General features: G+C 47.3%; 1 protein-coding gene across 1 annotated transcript in view; it reads left to right on the plus strand.

Moving 5' to 3' along the window:
* Positions 1 to 18,393, plus strand: part of LOC140198073 (collagen alpha-1(V) chain-like) — a 269,358-nt gene that overhangs the window by 105,322 nt on the left and 145,643 nt on the right. Inside the window, exons 6-8 of the mRNA XM_072258945.1 lie at positions 3,063 to 3,161; positions 4,689 to 4,823; positions 15,249 to 15,443. Coding sequence (XP_072115046.1) covers positions 3,063 to 3,161; positions 4,689 to 4,823; positions 15,249 to 15,443 — 429 coding nt within the window. The remainder of the gene's footprint in view (positions 1 to 3,062; positions 3,162 to 4,688; positions 4,824 to 15,248; positions 15,444 to 18,393) is intronic.

Consider the following 18,393-nt stretch of genomic DNA (forward strand, 5'->3'; position numbering starts at 1 on the left):
GTTGGTGGGGCGAGGGGCCTGTTTCCGTGCTGTTCCATGCTACAGATTTAGACGGCGGGGACCAAGCATACCGCAAGGATGCGAGATGGAGTCCCTGGCTGCCTTCTATCCTTCGGGAGATGAAGGCAGTAGTTAACTTCAGTCAGCCTCGGCCATGGACATGGCCCCAAGGATACCCCACTGCCCCCAGGTCTCCATGGGCTGCTGGAATAGGGACCCTCCCTCTCCCTGCTCACTCCCCCGTTGCTCCTTCCGCTCTCTGTTTCTGCTCCCACCGTGCATCACTAACACCGGCCAAGTCATGAACCATCTGCGCACCATCAGATGGTGGACTGAGTCGATCAGTTGTGGACTCGCCAAGATGCTACAATGGTGACACGTTGTGGGCTGGTTGCCTGGGAAACCACTCGAGCTCCTAGCCTGCATCTGGCTGAGCCAATGGCGCTGAGCGGTCATTTGCTCCCAGAAGGGACTGTTGACTTGTTGTCAATGGTTGATTGTTGATGGTCTTCCTGCCCTCTGGCCTGCTAATGATCTTCTCTGGAAGATCAGCATGCATCAGCATGGCTCCTGCACCAGACCTGGACTATCCTCAGAACTTGGAGGGAGGTTGTGGATGAGGATGTCAAGGTGATGCTCCTTGTGTGACTGCCAGTGAACCAAACTCAGCCCTCATCCCCAGCAATCCTGCCAACTTAGCCCACACCCAGATCCCGGATCCTGCTACTGCTGCACCCAGTTCCAGACCTTGGTTCTTTCTCCCTCTCATGGACCCACCTCCTACCAGTGGGCCACACCTCGAGCTCCATGCCCCTTCCCTTTGACCTCAGGCCCTGTTCCCTAACCCACAAGGCTCCACCGACTTCCCAGGCCCTTCGTTCTTTACTCTGACCCCTCCCGGTTTTCCACTCCACTATGCCCCCCTCAGTCTCTGCCTCTTTCCCTTCTCTATACTCGTGCCCTGTTTGACACTTCCAAGCACTTTATTCTCCAGGCTGACCTCCTGCTAGCCCGGCCTTTATTTTGTCTCTGAGCCCCAACTCCAGCCCTGCCTTCTTCACTGACCCTTGGGATACACCTTCATTGATCTGATCACCACCCCTATCCCCCACTGTCAAGCTCCACCCACCTCTCCGACCCCTCTAACATCATCCTGCTCTCTATCTGACACCCAAAACCCCAACATGTCCCACCTACCACTTGCCAGGCACTCTCTTCTGCCAGCCCTGTGTGGTGCATGTCCTTTGCACTTGCATTTCTGACACTGGACAACTTCCATTGCCCCCCCCCACCATTTCCCTGCCCCCCCCCCCCCCCCCAGGGTCACACTCAGGGCATGAGTGCTTGAATCCAAGCCTTTCCTCAGCTCCTTCGGCTGGCTCGGCTGGAGTGATTGCTCCTGCTCCCTGATGTGGCCAGCACTGGAAAAACAGGAGTTGCTTCTACCCAAGAGTGACTGCATGGCTGAGGAAGGGGCCTCAGGAAAGACCTCCTATCCCAAACCACACCCCTCCACAAGTTTCTCTATAAATGCGCTAATCTGCCAGAGGTGAATGCAGTCCCAAATAAAAATGGAGTGTGGCAGGCACTCTCAGTAGATCAGGCACCATCTATGGGGAGAGGGACAGAATTACTGTGGAGATTCTGGACCACTTGTCAGAAGTGGAGAAGGTCATTGTAAGTTGAAGGCGAGTTGGGATGAGAATGGGGTAATGTCTCTGTTTAAGCTTCTCACTTGATCACAGACATCCCATTCTCCTCTCCATGTCATCGACTTTTGGAGCTGAAAACAGACTCATTTTCTCATGTCTCCTGATTCAAAGGAGAATTTGAAATGTCAATGGTGTTCCTAACCCCCCAGACACTGCCTGACCTGCTGAGTGCTCGCCATGTTGTTCCATTTTTATTTTGGACTTTCAGCATCTGCCCATTCTTGCTCTTTGGACCAATCACTGGTCTGCTTCCTGAGTGACAGATGTTAACTCTTATGGCAATATTGACTGCTCTTGCTGAGAATATTGAATAACATGACTCGGTCTGTGATTACACAGGTTGACTTAAGAGATTCCATCAGCAGTTTTTGTTCATGTCCCCCCAACCCTCTGAGGGATTCTGATCAAGGGGCTGTTGCCCTTTTTGTCGTGGGTAGCAGATATGAACCTGTCCCTGCTTCAAATCAGTGGAAAGGAGCCCCTCAGCAATTGGTGTTGGAATCTATCAAGAGAGCAACCCAAGCTAGTAGAGGTATTAGGGACCAGTTTGCAGAGAACTGTGAGCAGCCTATCCAGCAGAACCATTGGTGGGAAGAACTGCCCAAGTTACAATCCCAACAGGGCATAAATCCATCACCTTAGGAAGATCAAATCCCAGATGGACTATCATTCCAATGTGGAGATTGAATCCCAGTAGAACATCATTCCATCATAATGGGAAGATCCAATCCCAGATGGATCATCATTTTATTTTCTTTGGAATGCCTAATCTCAGCAAAGCCTTCACTCCATGTCATTGAGGAGGTCCAGTTCCAATAGTATATCTTACCCCATCACTGGAAGGTCCATCCTAGGAGGATATCATTCCATCTCATTGGAAAGTTCCAATCCCACAGAACATCATTCCATCACTTTGGGAAGATCCAATCCCAGTAGGATCTTCACTCCATCTCTTGGGGAAGTCCAATCCCAGCAGGATGTTATTCCACATCATTGGGAATGTTTCATCCAGCTCCCTCTTTCCTAGCAGGACCTCCATGATCCAGCCCCAGCAGAATGACAATGAAGAGCAGTCATGAGTAAGTTCATACATGTGCTCTGTTGTAATCACTGCAGGGCTCTTTTGGAGGGGTGAATGGGCAGTTCCATGTAATAAGATCTTCCCTCATCACTGAGTCTTCAGACCCACCCAAAGATTCACCACCTCAGCTCCTTGTCTTTTACATCCTAGAGAGACTTAAAAACTAAACCCTAGTCCCGCAACATGAACAAAAACTTGTGAGAACTCTCTTATTTTGTGCTCTAACCCTTTCGGCCCTGACCTGTCCTGTCTGTCTCTCCCACTGGTAGTACTATGATGAAGATTACGAGTACTATGAATATTACGAGGAGTTTCAGACCCAGGCTCCACAGGCTGTGGGGCTGAGCGAGACGGCCGTTCCGGGGCAGGTAAAAGGAGGCTGCTGGGGAGGGTATGATCCTGTCTGTGTCCAAGGTGTTGTCTGTTTTGTCACCTGTTGCTGCCATGTGTGTTCACCCATCGTCATCTGCTTCCATTGTTGCAGAGCTTGCTCAGAGCACCAGGCCTGACCGAGAGAAGAGGTAACGGGAAAGGGGGAGAGGTGCTAGGAGATGGGAAGAATGGAGGGAATGGTAAGGGGAGGGATCAATAATGACACAGATGTGATGAGTGTACCAGGGAAATGGGGCCTGGCATGTCCATGTGCGCCAAGTAGGGGCAGGGTGCAGACCTGTGAGGGAGATGGATAGTGGCTGGGTGGGGTGGTCAGATGGAGGAGGTATGAGACAGATGGTCAGCTGGGGGGGAGGTGCCAGACAGACAGCCAGACAGTGGGGGTTGAGTCAGAATGTGAGGCAGGTGAGTGAGTGAGACAGACAGAGGATGTATGAGATAGGCAGATTGACATACAGAGGCTAAGGCAGACAGATGGGTCCTGAGGCACATGCTCAGATATTGAGCAGGTGAGACAGGTGCCAGGTGGAGGACAGGGTGAGGCAGATGGTCAGGCATAGTGTAGGTGAGACACAGTCAGTCTCAGTGTGAGACAGGCAGACAGGGAGGGGGTCAAAAGAGTCAGACAGAGAATGAGACAGATAGCCGGATGGAGGGTGAGACACAGTCAGGAAGATTGTGAGACAGACAGTGTGGATGGAGACAGATACTGAGACACAGTCAGACAGAGGATAAGACATATGGCTGTATGGAGGGTGGGTGAAACAGATGGTCAGATTTGTGTGGGTGGGACACATTCAGACAGAATGTGAGACAGAAGGTGGTGTGACAGGTAGGGGTTATCTACATCAGGACCTTTTTATCAATGTCATGGCCTGGTGCTCACATCCTGGATTGGAGGATTTGCAATTCCATGCATCGCGTCATTCCTCCTCATTGTCTTGCCCATTCTTTCTCTTCTCTTCCATGGTTTCATCCATCATTCCATCTTTCATCACCACCATCACCAGAAAGTGAAAGGCCACGGATGGAAGCAGGCGGGGGCTGGCAGTGCTAAATCGAGCGTCAAGGTGTTCACGGCTGGCGTGGCCTCCACTAAAGCGGCAACGTGGTCAAAGTCCGCCTCCGCCAAGCTGCGCACTGGCCGGACTCCCACTGTGAAAGCAGCTCACGCCAGGCCTGCCGCCACCAAAATCACACAGCAGAGGACTCAAGTGAGCAGCTTCCAAAAGGTAGAGGCATAGTCTCCCATGGGCCCTTATCCAGATCTTTCATCCAGGATTCCATAGAAAGATACTGGATAGATCCCGTTCATCTCTCTTCTCTCTCATTCTCTTGTTCACTTGCTCCATTGTCTTGCTCTTGCTGCCCATTATCTCTGCGATAAGGGCCTCCATCCTCATGGCACTTTGTCATTGTTGTCCTTGAACCTTCTCCTGCCTCTCCCTCCCCAAGATCCCCAGCCCACTAACGCAATCTTCTCCCATTGCAAACCGGTGCAGGACCTGACTGACCCAGCTCTCTACGAAGAGGAGGTTGTGTATGAGACTTACACGGAGGGGCAGGAGGCTACTGAGTCTACTGTGGCCACCGTCACAAGTGAGGTTCCTCAGGTCATCGAGACTGAGGTGACAAAGGTAATGCTGTCTGTGCTGTAGGAGTCCTGCCTTCCGTGGAAGGGAAGTGATTGGGGGTGGTGGGGGTTTTGGGGGTAGGTGGGGTGGGAAACACAATGTCACACCTTTTCCATCTCTTTGAAGGGAGGAAAGTCAAGTCCAGTTTTTTTTTCTTTCGAGTTTATAGTCATATGCGCAAGTATATGCATTCATGGCTGTACGGAAAAGCTTGATTGTAGCAGATTCTCAGTCGTATAACATTAGAAACCGAACATTCAGAAGGAAATATAAACATACATTATACTAAATTATACAAGAAAGAGCAAAATTAAAACAAAATTAGAGCATTGTAGCGCAAGGTGGTCATAGTTTTGCTATATTGAAGTAGTGATTAGGATTTTCCCAGTTGGTTCAAGAACCACATGGTTGAAGGGAAGTAACAGTTCCTGAACATGGTGCTGTGGGACTTTAGCGTGAAAAGCATAAATTAAACATAAATTATATACACATTTTTACATGAAAACACAATTAGAATAAAAAAAATGTCTATTTTAGTTCCAAGTGGTCAGTGTTGCTAAACTGTAGTAATTAGGGTTGCATTGGTTGAAGGGAAGTAGCTGTTCTTGAAGCTAATGGCATGGAACTTCAGTCTCCTGTGCCTCCTGCCTCCTGGTAGCTTAGAATACGGCATGGCCAAGATAGTGGGGATCTCTGATGGTCGATGTTGCCTTCCGGAGGCATACTTTGATGGTGAGGAAGGATGTGTCCATAAAGTATTTATTGGCTGAGTCCACTACTCTCATATGCACAAGTACATTGAGGTCCAGGTACAATGATAGATTTTCTTACAGCAGCATTACAGGCATGTAGATTCAGACAATACTCAAGAGTAAAAATTATACAGAATCCACACAGGTCAGAGGAGAAAGAAAGACTGTGCACAACAGCACCTTCGTATAAATAAAACACAATTAGAAACACATCCATGGTAAGTGCAAGAGGTTATCAATAGTGTTCCATTACTGAGGTAGGGCTAGGGTCATACAGGTCAGTTCAAGAATCTTATAGTTGAAGAGAAGTAGCTGTTCCTTAACCAAGTAGTATGAGATTTCCTCTAAACTGAAAGACATTAAATCAATCAAAGCCTTAATGAAAGCTATCCTTGAATACAGAATAACTTGTACACTACAGCAACAAAACTTTGAAACTACAATCTTAAGCTGCCTCAAACATCTGTCTGCTATAGTCTACTGGAGACCAGTCCATTACAGGGTTGATACCGGGGACAAAAAGCAAAACTCTTTCTTAGGGCTGTACAACCTTGAATTTTAATAATTGTTAGGTAATAAAAAAAAACTGAAAACAAAACTGAAGATGCAGGTAGTCTGAAATATAAATGGGAAATATTGGGAACACAGCAGGTCGGGCAGCATCTGTGGGAAGAAAAGTAGTTTAAGTTTAACTGTTGAGTCTCTTCATCAGAACCTAATTAATTAAACTAGCTAAGATGATTAAAAGATTTATTCAGAGAGTTAGTATTTCCTGTGGAGAGAGTGTGCTTCATTAGGGTAGGCAACATTAAATCAGAGCCAGGCTGCCTCTGGGTACCTTGGCGAATCAGGAACTCATTCTTTCCAGACTGTTGATCCCGGGCTGGGGATAGGAAGAGTTAATCACTCACAGCAAAGTTAGGTTTTTGTTATAAATATATCAGACTTCAAACATAAGATGAAGTTAATGTAAAACCATGCATTATCTTAATTCAAGGGTAAAATTAACCAATGAGGTCGAACAACTGACAATATCTTTGTGTCCAGCAGAATTCACATGGTAAATTATTTTATTATTGTCAACGGATGGAAGGTATAGTGAAAACTTTGTTTTGCATGCCACTCATACAGACCATTTTATCAATGGATAGATGTGATGAAGGAAAAACAATAACTGAGTTACACAGAGAGAGCAGTGCAGGCAGACAATAAGGTACAAGGTAGACAGTGATTCCATCTTATCATACAAGACGATATGCAATAGTCTTGAACTTTCAGGCTTTTGTATCTTCTGCCTGATATGAGGGGGGAGAAAAGAGAATGTCAGTGGCAAGAAAAGTCTTAGATACTTTGGCTGCTTTATTGAGACAATCAGTAGTATAGACAGAGTCCATTGACTACCCACTTTAAGATTCTCTTGCTGCAAGAGGGAGTTTGTTTTACTGAGTATGACAATAAGAAGTTAAGGAGGGAGGCCATTGATTTGACAACCTGATTTCGAGTTCCATTGTAGCAAATTGGCAATTTAAATCCATATTAGTAAATAAGCTCAGAATTAATAATATTGTTAAGGCAGTAACATTGAACTATGAGTTTCATAAAAATCCCTCCTTGTTCATCAATTATCTCGAAGCAGAGCAAATCTGCTAGTGCATCAATACGTTCTAACATAGTTGATTCTTAACTGCTTACTTAGGCAGGAGAAGGGAGGTAAAATTGTTTTCTTCTAACTCGGACTATCCTTTTTCCAAATTAAACACCAACCAAAACAGCTGCCTTGGTGAATTACAGCTGTCAACAGGGAACTCCTGGTCTACACAGTAATTACTTTGAAAATTTTTATGAAGGAAAATTTCTCTCCAACTCTGTCCCTTAACCCAAACTGAACATGGTTTATGATAGACGTTCTTCATGGGTGGGACCAGGGAGGTAATTAAATCCTCCAAACCACCCCCCCACACTCTGGTGATTCAGTCTCCACAGTCCAAGGAGCAGAATCTGAGAGAATTTCAGGATTCCTAGTTCTGTGTTCCCTCCAGAATTTCCCACCAATGCACTCCATGTAACCACCATGCATACAGAAAAAAAAAATTCACTTGGCGATGTTGGAAGTCTGAAAGAAAGCCAGAAAATGTTGGAAACACTCAGCAATTAAAGTGGCATCTATGAGGAGAGGAGATGTAACATTCCAGGTCATGAATGGGAAAGAGTGAAATAATCTTCAAACACTGAGAAATTGGGAGAAGAGTGGATGTAACAATGGGAATATCTCTGATAGGGTGAGACCAATAGGTTAATGCAGCAGAATGATTAGCAGTCAGGATTAGGTTATGTGTTGATTTTTAATATATTGCTAACAGTGATGCTGTAGCATATCCCCAGAGTGCTAGATGATGCAAACAGACAAGGAGAAGGAACTGTACCAAACATATTTCAGGCAGAAATGGCTAAGGCAAACTTCATCTGATCTGAACTCTACTCTAATTGCTGCATTATCTCATTCGGTCTCACCCTTTTGATGATAATCACTTTCTTTCTACCCGTTTTTCCCTCCACCTTATATTGAAGAGTACTGTCTTTTCTCCTTTTCCTTGTTCTGATGAAGGCGTTTTTTTTAACATGAAATGTTAAATCTGCTCATATCACCACACAGATTGCCTGACCTGCTCAGTCTTTCCAGCAGTTTTATTTCAGAATTCCAGCACTTGAATTTGTTTTGTTTTGTATTCATTATGTGTAAGTATGTGGCTCTACGTGCTTTGTACAGGCACTGCGGCACTAAAGTGTGAGCACTGCAGTGGCTGAAAACTCAAGAGTTTGCAACTAGGAGACCTGGAATTCTCTACTCCATTGGATTGTGGATATTGAACTTAAAGAGGAATAGATTTTTTTTCAGAGATCAGGAAACTGAGGGCTGCAGGGACTGGTACAGAGGAAGAGATGAGGCCTGGGAAACACCAACCATGATCAGATTGAGTAGTAGGTCAGGCCTGAGGGGCTGACTGACCTATTGCTCCTCTTATTTACTTCATCGTTTCACCATCATGTCCTAAACACAATATTGCTTGGGAAACACATGATTTTGAACGGATTATTTTAATTGGGGATTACTTGCAGACTGGATGGAAGTATCAGCAGAAAAGGGAAGATCAGTGTAGTCCCTCAAACACATTCAGTCCGTGCTGTACAGATTCCCACCCTAGATCCATTCCCTCTCTCGGTGTGAGGATGGACACTCTCGTACGTCCGGACAATGGGAAGGAGAGGTCACCCTTCAGTGACAGGGCCCCTGAAATGGGCTAAGGTGTATTTCTGGTGCAGGTAACGTCTGGGAATATCTGACCCCAGTCTCATGCACACTATGTTTTCCCATCTTGTCACGAGTGGGAGGTCACCGCAGACGGGAGGAATGATTCTGCTGCAGACACCAGAGACAGCAGATGCTGGAATGTGCAGCAAGAAACCATCTGCTGGAGGAACCTGGTGGGCCGAGAAGCATCCGTGGGAAGGGATAAGCACTGTCCCTTTGGGTCGAGACCCTTCATGCGGACTGATGGTAAAGAGGGGAGATGGCCTGCATAAAGATGAGAAGGTAGGGGGAGAGATGTGCAGAGGCCCGTCTGTTATCACTGTCCTTACCGATCAGATTTCAGCACTAGTCATTATTGTGTTTCCCCCTTATTGCCTTCCAGTCCTGTCTCCCCACTTGTCACTCTCCCCTCTCCCCAGTTGTTGCCATTGCCCTTTTTCTACCGTCTCCCTTCACCGATCACCCACCTCCTTTTGCCTCCCCACCTCTTCCTTTTCCCTCCCTCACCCAGCTGCTTCTAACTACCATCCTTCACCCTTCCTCAGTCCACCCATTGCCTACTGGCCCCTGTCGCAGCCTCTCCCTCTTCTCTTCATACCAGCCCTCTCCCCTCAGCCCTGATGCAGGGTTTCAACTTGAAATGTCGACAGCTCTTTCCCCACTCCCGCAGGTGTTGCTTCACTCTCCAGTTTCCTCCAACAGACTGCTTATTGGTTCTAGTGCACATTCGCATCTTCCTCCACTTAATTGAAATCTGACAATCCTGACCCTGGAGATGTCAACATGACCCCTAACCTCAGGTTCTCCTGTCTTTCGGGACAGGTGGTGGAGAAGAACTACAGGTATCCAAAGCCATGGATCAGCTCTTGGAATTTTCCAGATCATGAAATGGAGGGAATAGTGGGACAGGGATCATTTGCAGGCAGAAGAGCTATGCATCATGTTCAGTGCAGAAGGGATGGGCTGAAGGGCCAGTTCCTGTACAGTTGTACAGCACAGTTCTGTGTTCTGAATTCCACTGGGGGATGCTGTCCCCTGGTCTAAATACAATAGTCGAATGTCACTGGCTATTGTGGCAAGGAACCGATTGCCACTGGCAGTGTTGGAGATTTCAGAATCAGAATCAGGTTTAATATCTCTGGAATATGATGTGAAATTTGTTTGTTGTTTTCCGGCAGCAGTACATTACACTTGGGTTGAGACCCTTCATCAGGGTGATAGTAAAGCGAGGAGTTGGCCTACATAAAGCTGAGATGGTGGAGAGATGTGACAGAGGCCCTGATGTACTGTATCCAGTGTCCTGTTTTTCCATTGCTTTCCCCAACACCATCATCACTCCAACTTGGCCCACTTCATGGAGTCTTTGGATCATACAGCATGGAAACTGGCCCTTCTGCCCAACCCGTCCATGCTGGCAATGATGCATATCTACGCTTGTCCCATTTGCCCATGTTCGGCCCACATCTCTCTACCGGTGGATGATGCAGAACACAATGAGCAGATTAGTGACTCAGTTTTAAATGCTCCTTGGGTAAAGGATGAAATGAGGGTCACTCTCCATTGGAACCTTGCTCCCAGAATAAGAAGGACATCACTGTGCTGCTAAGGGGCAGATGTTCACCAGGACCAGCCATGCACCTCAGACCATTCTGGCAACCCTTCTGCTGCGTGAAATCCTGCTCCTACGTTGTCCTGGTGTAAGATTGATCTCCATTTGACTCCTCCTTTACACGATGGGCATGCGTCCACTGAGGTTTTGGGAGATCTCTCTAGATCCATCTTCAGATGAGCAGCAGCTAGCTGACTCCCAATACCAGGGCTCTCTCCAGAGCTTGGGTCCCACTAATCAGCTCCTGCCATAGATTCGTCCTGGGCACAGTGCGTGTTACTGTACTTACCTGCAGTTGGGAGGTTGTTGGTGGAGACAAGTAAAATGTAATCTGATGAATACGTATGCTTTATGTTTTCCCGCTGAATGTCTAGGTGTAGAAGCTGACTGACCAGCTTGCTGCTTCTTCTGAATGACCTGCTGCTTCACTCACAGACATTACCAGAGTTTTCAAAACCTCCTCCCCACCGCTTTTTTCCCATGACAACAATCACTCACGGTCTGAGGTGGCGGATGATTTGCTAAAGGCCGCCGCCCCTTTGAAGTGCCATGAGTCTCTAACTGTCAGCTTTGAGGTTGCTGGCGGTTAGTGGGCTCTGGGTGGGCATGGGGATGGAGGTGGACTGTGGAGGGGAGGTGTGAGGGACAGAGTCAACCAGCTAATGAGAACTGAAAGGCTTGGCTGGAGCTGAGATTAGACCATCAAAACCCAGTTGTTGATGGTGTTTCATCTTTGGGACAGCCCTTTCACTTGGGTGTCTCTTTAAAGGGGACAGATCTGACCTGTCTGACCTGGTATGACTTCAGGAAGATGGTCCGGTCCGAGTGTTGTCACTGCTCCAAGCTGTGCAGGGGAACTCTGGGGTTGGGAGGCTGTCCATGGATGTGGGATGCAGACTGTACTGAAGATGGTTGATTCTGGAGGTGCAGACTGTTACTAACCAGGCTCAGTCTGCTGGTTGCAGGTTTGGGAGCAGTGGGTCCTGTACACCAGTTTCTGTCCAAAGGCAGCATGCCTGAAAGGTTCCTGCTTTGTGATTGCACATCATGTGACCTTTCATACAACCAGCAGTTCCCATCAGTGTCCGTCAGTCATTTAACTCTATCGTAGGTGGCTGCTGGTGTAATTAAGATCACTCACATTCTTTTTACACCAGTGATTTCTTGTCAGTTACAGACAGGAAGATCCAACACAATACCCTCCACGGCATGCCTGTCTGCAAGAGTAGGTATAAGGAAATGTTCCTTTTACACAGTCCCATTGCACACTCCAGAGTCAGATACAGAGTAAAACTCCCTCTTCACTATCTCATCACACACTACCGGGTCAGATACAGAATGAAGCTCTCTTATGCTGTCCCATCACACACTCCCAGGGTCTGACACAGAATGAAGCTCCCTCTGCACTGTCCCATCACACATTCCCAGGGTCTGACACGGAATGAAGCTCCTTTATGCTGTCCCATCACACATTCTCAGGGGCTGACACAGAGTGAAGAACCCTTTGCACTGTTGCACCACACACTCCCTGGCTCAGACACAGAATTAGGCTCCATCTGCACTGTTCCATCACATACTCCAGGTTAAGATGTCCAGTGAAGACTCCTTTACATGTCCCATCATCAGTTCCCAAAGTTTTACACAGAACCAAGTTGTCCTTCCTTTCCACACTTTGTACTCTATGACATAGTAGCAGTCAAAGGTGGTTGACAGTACTGACTACAGTGTGTTGGATTAATGGGAAAGGATCACAACTTTGAAAAACTCCCATTGGAATATTTTCAGAAAACCTGCACACTCTTCCTGAGATAAACATCTGCTCTCCCCATTTTAATGGGCCCTCCCTCCAAGAGAATTGCAATGCACTTGGAAGTGTCTATCCAGTGATAATGGTGCATGAGTGTGTGACTGCTCCTCCATCCCATGCATCTGTGCCTCTGCTAAACTGTGCAGAAAATTTCCATTTATGATCCATGTCCTGTACTGAACTCAACCAGGGCGCTGATGGGGCAGGGAGCAACAATTGGTCCCAGTCTTGTGGTTGAGGTTGGAAGGGAGAAGGTTAGCACCCATGAGGAAGTTATACCATGCTGAGAGGCCGGTTGATAGTTCCTATCAAGAAGGTTCATCTGATAGACCAGATTAATGTCTTGTGACTTAAGAAGGGGAAGAAAATTGGGAAGAAGATACAGGATTGTACCTCATATGCCCTCAATGCCCATAAACATAATGAAACATATTTTGTGAATGGTTGTGGGCACTGAGTGGGAGTACAACTCATTCTTAGCTATGGAGGGTTTGACAGGGGATGGCTACACTTGTTTGCATGTTCTTAACTGTTGCTTACTTCATGTGAACTGAGATTATCTGCAGGAATGACCTTACTGGAACCACACTCAGTGACGCCAACCAGTACCCAAACTACGTGCCAGCCATACAACCCAGTCACCATCAGGGAATGCTTGTATCCTCAGCAGGGTGGGCAGTATGTGTGAGGGGGAGAGTGGAAGAATCCCCGTTGTCCCTTGTTGTTCATTTGGCTGCACCCATTGGGACTTGTGGAGAAGCTGGTTTGGCCCACACCAGTTCTGATCTCCATCTTCTCAAGAAAATGCAGAACCCTCTGTAGAAGTTGGTCACAAGGAACAACAAAGAAACTGCTGGAAGAACTCTGGGTCGAGTAGCACTGGTGGGGGCAGGAGTGAGTGGGGGGGGAAGGAGTTGCTGATGTTTTGGGTTGAAACCCAGCTTCAAGACCGGAAATGCCGTCAGTTTCTTTCCCCCCATAGATACCAGCAGATTATATGTTGCTCCAGTTTCCAATGTCTGTAGTCTCTTGTGTCTCCACTGATTTACAAAGATGACTGGCAATTTTTTGCTGGGAAATTAAAGTTGAAGGGAGGTGGAGGGTATGGGGAGTCAACCTGTTGGAGGGGTGAGGGTAGATTTAGAGTTGTTCCACCTGTAGTGGAAACTAGAGCCAGCGGTTGGTTAATGTAAGCCAACTACTAATGTCTCATTAGGAAATGGAAGAGAAGGCTCTTTGCATAGAGAGCTCCCTAAGTCCTATGCATGGAAGGGGAAACTCAATGAAAACACAATGGTGGAAAGGTAATGATAGGGTTGGCTAAGAAAGGACTGAGAGAGTTTGGTTTGGAGCTGATAATGGACCTTTTGAACTGTGTAAATTGCAAATACTTAGGTGTAAAACTTCCTCCTTGATTACTAGCATTGAATGTTTAACGTGGAAACATCTCTGCAGCTCATTCTTTGCTTTTGGAATTTACCTCCATTGCAGATTGGAAGTAAATTGCAAAAAGGAACGGCCATTGGCATCCAGTGCAAGAGACTGCAAGGGCTTCTGCTCTCTGCAATACTGAATAATTGCTCCTCAATTACTCAACCAAGTCCCTCACCAAATTTCATCGATTCCATCCCAGACTAACTAAAAAGTGCTTCGCTGACTAGGCAAGACAGTCTTGAACACCAATCAGTCAGGCATGCCTTTTGCAACCAGACTTGCACACAAAGACACATGCACATCAACCAGTCATGCATGCCCACCGGACATGCGGTACTTCAGCAACAACAACATGCATTCATATTTGTCTTCCACGACAGGGAACATTCCAGGGCAACTGCAGGGTGTGGCTTGTGATCCAGAATACTGGGAGGTCTGGTCTGGGTGGAGGGATCATTGAAGAACCCATCGGATGCTGGTGCTGAAGTGGCTTGGTGTAACAGGGAGCAGTGTGTGGGTACTGGGTTGGGTGTGTGCCCAGCTGGGAATGTTTTGGTGCTGCTCATTGGCTTGTCGGGGAGTGATGTCTATGGGTGAGGTGGGACAGTGTAGAGGGAGAATTACCTATCTAACATATTCTGGGGCATTTCTGTTTGTAATTGGCATTGCACCAGCTTTTGTAACTTTAATACAGCAGAATTTTCAAACACTCACACAAACATGCACATTCACATGTGCACATAGACAGTCTTGGTCAAAAACAAACACTTGCTCAGACACACACACATACTCTCAGTCACACAAATGTACTCAGATATATACACACACACGGACTCACTTTGCCTTCTTCACTCATTCACTCACACATACATTTGCTCACACACTGAAACATACGCATTTGCTCAAACACATCCATGTGCACATGCTCATTCATACACAAACAGCCACGCGCACACATTCACACACACACACTCATATGTACACTCACATACACACAACTTCACTCCCTTACAGACGCTCACCCACACAACCCTTCCCTGCCCAGGGTACAACCTTCTTGCCCTTGTTGCATCCTCTCAGAAACAACATTCCCCACCTCTCTCATATTAGCCCTGGGATGAGCAGACTGAATGTGGGGAAAATACAGAAAACAGTGCAAACATTCAACAAGCCAGGCGCCATATGTGGAGAGAGGCCGAAGCCCTTGTGTCTCTAGTGTGAAAGGACTTTGAGGTCCAGCCGCTTTGACTCACCCAGTGTGGCTGTATGATCATGGCAAAGTATTCCTCTGGCTGGCTCTACCCCCACCACCACCTCCTAGTTTGCTGATCACTTGACAGTGCCCAGACCTGCCCCTCAACCCCAGGTGCCTGGGTATTGGCATCACTCTTGAGCTTACAGAGGTCCAGCCCTGGGTGTGGCCAGGTATACAGAGCCATGATCATCTGCCTCGGGAATGCATTGCTTCGCTAACCTAACAGCTGCTCTCGCTTCTCTTTCACCTGCTCCTCACCAGCAAGAGGAGGAAGAGGTCTCCGTTCACCCAACCGAAGGAGATCTGGAGATGTCCAAGGAGTATTTTACAGGAGAAGATGTAAGCCCAGGTGACCCTGGTTATGACTATGACTACATTTACCAGGATTATTATGAGGATCCCACACCGGAGATTGGCCCGGGACTTCCCGTGGAGACAGAGGTCCACATGGAAGGAGTAAGTGCTGAGGCCTGCCTGACCCCTCCTGTTGCACTGGTTTCTCCTTCCCCTGCTTTCGTTGTGTCACCTTGTCTCTGTATGTGACTCCACAGTCTGCCCTTCTCCGTGTGTGTACTGTCTCTGCTCCTCAAGTACAATGTGATGTCTTCCATGTGTTCCTCAGTTTCTGCTGTGGTCCTCCTCCAACACTGCACCACTGACACTTTCCTTACACTCAGGCGACTTCATTGAGCATTGCAGTGATGTCTTCAACAAGCGGGACACCATTCTCTGCTGCACTGATGTTGTTGTCCAATGCAGTGACATCATCTGCAACTTCAACGTCATCGCCCACTCCAGTGATGACTCACCTGCTACAACGCAGTCACTACCTGCCAAAGTGATGTCATCATGGCACAATTATTTCATCACCTGCTGCGATGATGCGGCCACTGTTTGAAATAATGTCACAGCAATGATATCATCACTTGCTGCAATTATGTAATCGCAGGCTGCAATGCAGTTATCACCTGTTGAAGTGATGTCATCTCTTGGTGTAATGATCCCATTGCCTGCTATGGTGATGTAATCACTGGTTGAAGCTATGACACCGCTTGTTGTAGTGGTATCATTGCCCACTGAAATGATGTCATCAGTGCAATGACCTCATCACCTGCTGTGGTGATACAATCAGTACTTGAGGTTATGTCATCACTTGTTGCAATAATGCCATAACTCACTGTAGTGATGGAATTCACAGGTCAGTCATGACCTTACACATTTGTCTCTGAACTGTAATGTCATTTTCAAGTAAGTGATCCCTGCTGTAATGCCCACCTGTCTGGGGCTATATGCCAGTTTCAAGGTTATTTGCTGCCTGGTGTTGGCAGCCTTCACCTTCTCTGATCTATGGTCAACCACCTGACGTCAACCCTAGAGACACTGTCTCGCTCTGGGTGAGGTAATGTATCCCTGTGGTTGGTGCTGCCCACTATGTGCAGGGGGACCCCACCCCACATTACATCAGTGCAGCTCACCAATGGGTAAATGGTATCATCAGACGTGGAGAGACTCTGTTCCATTCCTTCAGGCTTCTGTCCCTCGAACAACGATGTAAAAGGCTTATACTCTGGTTTCCATGCTATCTACATCAGGAATCCTTCCACAGCCCGGCCAATCACGAGCTGACGGTCTCAAGAGGACTGGTATTGTGTGGGGTGGTGGGGAGGGGGGGATGTCAGACGACAACGGGTCAGTAGTAGGAGCAAGGGCAGGAGATTTCCATGGACTAGCGACCTTACTGAAGACCAAGGGAAGTGTCAATGCTGGTCTGATTCAGTAGTGCCAGCAGCAGCTGTGCACAGCGTCAGTCCCGGCAAGTGACAACCTTGCTTATCACTATCCGGCCCACAGCAAGTCCCGATCAATGCAATCCACTTCACCACCATCTTGTTAAACTATAAGACATAGGAACAGAATTAGGCCATTCTTCCCATCAAGCCTGCTCTGTCATTCCATCATGGCTGATTTATTATCCATCTCAACCTTATTTTCCTGCCTTCTGCCCACAACGTCTGATGACAGTTGTGACTTTTTGTTCAATCTTACTCTAGATCGCCATGATCCTTAATTCTTGCCTTTCTGGGTAGAGACCAACTCTGCACCATCATGATCTGCACCAGTCAAAGCCAACACAGCTGCTTCCAGTGCCACTTCTAATTGGCACAGCCCTGATCGGTACCAGTGCCATTCCAATCTGTTCAGTCCTATCTTGCGCACTCCGCATGGGTTCCAAACTAGCACAGTCCCAATTAAAGCATCACAGAGCAGCACAGTCTTTGCGCACTGGACCCAATTTACACAGCCCTCTTAAGTAACAGCATAGCCAAGTCTGGGACCCTTGGAAGCCAGTGGACTCCCCTACCAGTTGCAGTCAGCTTCAGCCTGCTCAGTGTACCTTGGTCCAGTTTAGTTCCAGACATTACCAATACCTGGTCCCAAGCAACCCTGATTAGTACCAATACATACAATGCTGGAGGAATGCAATGGTTCAGCCAGCATCCATGAAGGAAGTGGACTGCTGACGCTCTGGTTCAATAAGATTTGTCGGAATTGCCTCTACCCCCCACAGATATTACTCAACCTGCTGAGTTTCCCCAACAGATTGCCTACTGCACCAGATTCCAGCATCTGCAATCTCTAATGTCTCCTGATCAGCAAATCTGTTGGGGAAACTCAGCAACAGATTGTGCTGGTCTGGATCGGCACTGCACGATCAACATGACCTTTCCCGGAGAATGCATCCCTGTGCAGTGCCGATCCAGACCAGCACAAGCTTGCTTTTAGAATAACTCCCATCCGCACAATCCTATGTAGTACCAGACTAGTGGCAGTCCCAATCAGCGTTGCCTCAGTCACCGCCAGCTCCCATCACCAACAGAGCTGATGAACATGCTTCCAACAAACACCAGATCTAATGAACTCAAATGTCAATTCCAGTTAGTTCCGTTCAGTGTTATACTGCCCAGCACCAAGAGCAATCCAACTGAATAGAGAAAGGCCTTACAGCCTACAGTGTTCATGCCCATTTACACTAATACAATTTGATATTCTTCTATGTCTTGCTGTATTTAAGTGTCTGTCTAAATGTCTCTTAAACATAATGTTGATTTTGACTCCACTAGCTCCTCTGCTAGTTGCTTCCAGATAAGCAACATCCTTTGTATTAAAATCTTCCCCTCTTAGATCCCCTTTAAAACTCTCTCCCACCTTAAACCTTCAACATCTGCACATAGATCACACAGTACCTGTCCTGTCTAATGTAGTTCCCACACAGTATCTGCCTTATTGAACAATGATCCCACATCATATCGGCCCTGTCCAATACTTTTCCGTATAGTGCCTGTCCTGTCTAACAGTGTCCACACACAGTGCCTGTCCTGTTGAGCACCGTTCACACACAGTGCCT

This window comes from Mobula birostris, chromosome 5 (assembly GCF_030028105.1).
Source record: "Mobula birostris isolate sMobBir1 chromosome 5, sMobBir1.hap1, whole genome shotgun sequence".
In the NCBI taxonomy this organism is placed as follows: domain Eukaryota; kingdom Metazoa; phylum Chordata; class Chondrichthyes; order Myliobatiformes; family Myliobatidae; genus Mobula; species Mobula birostris.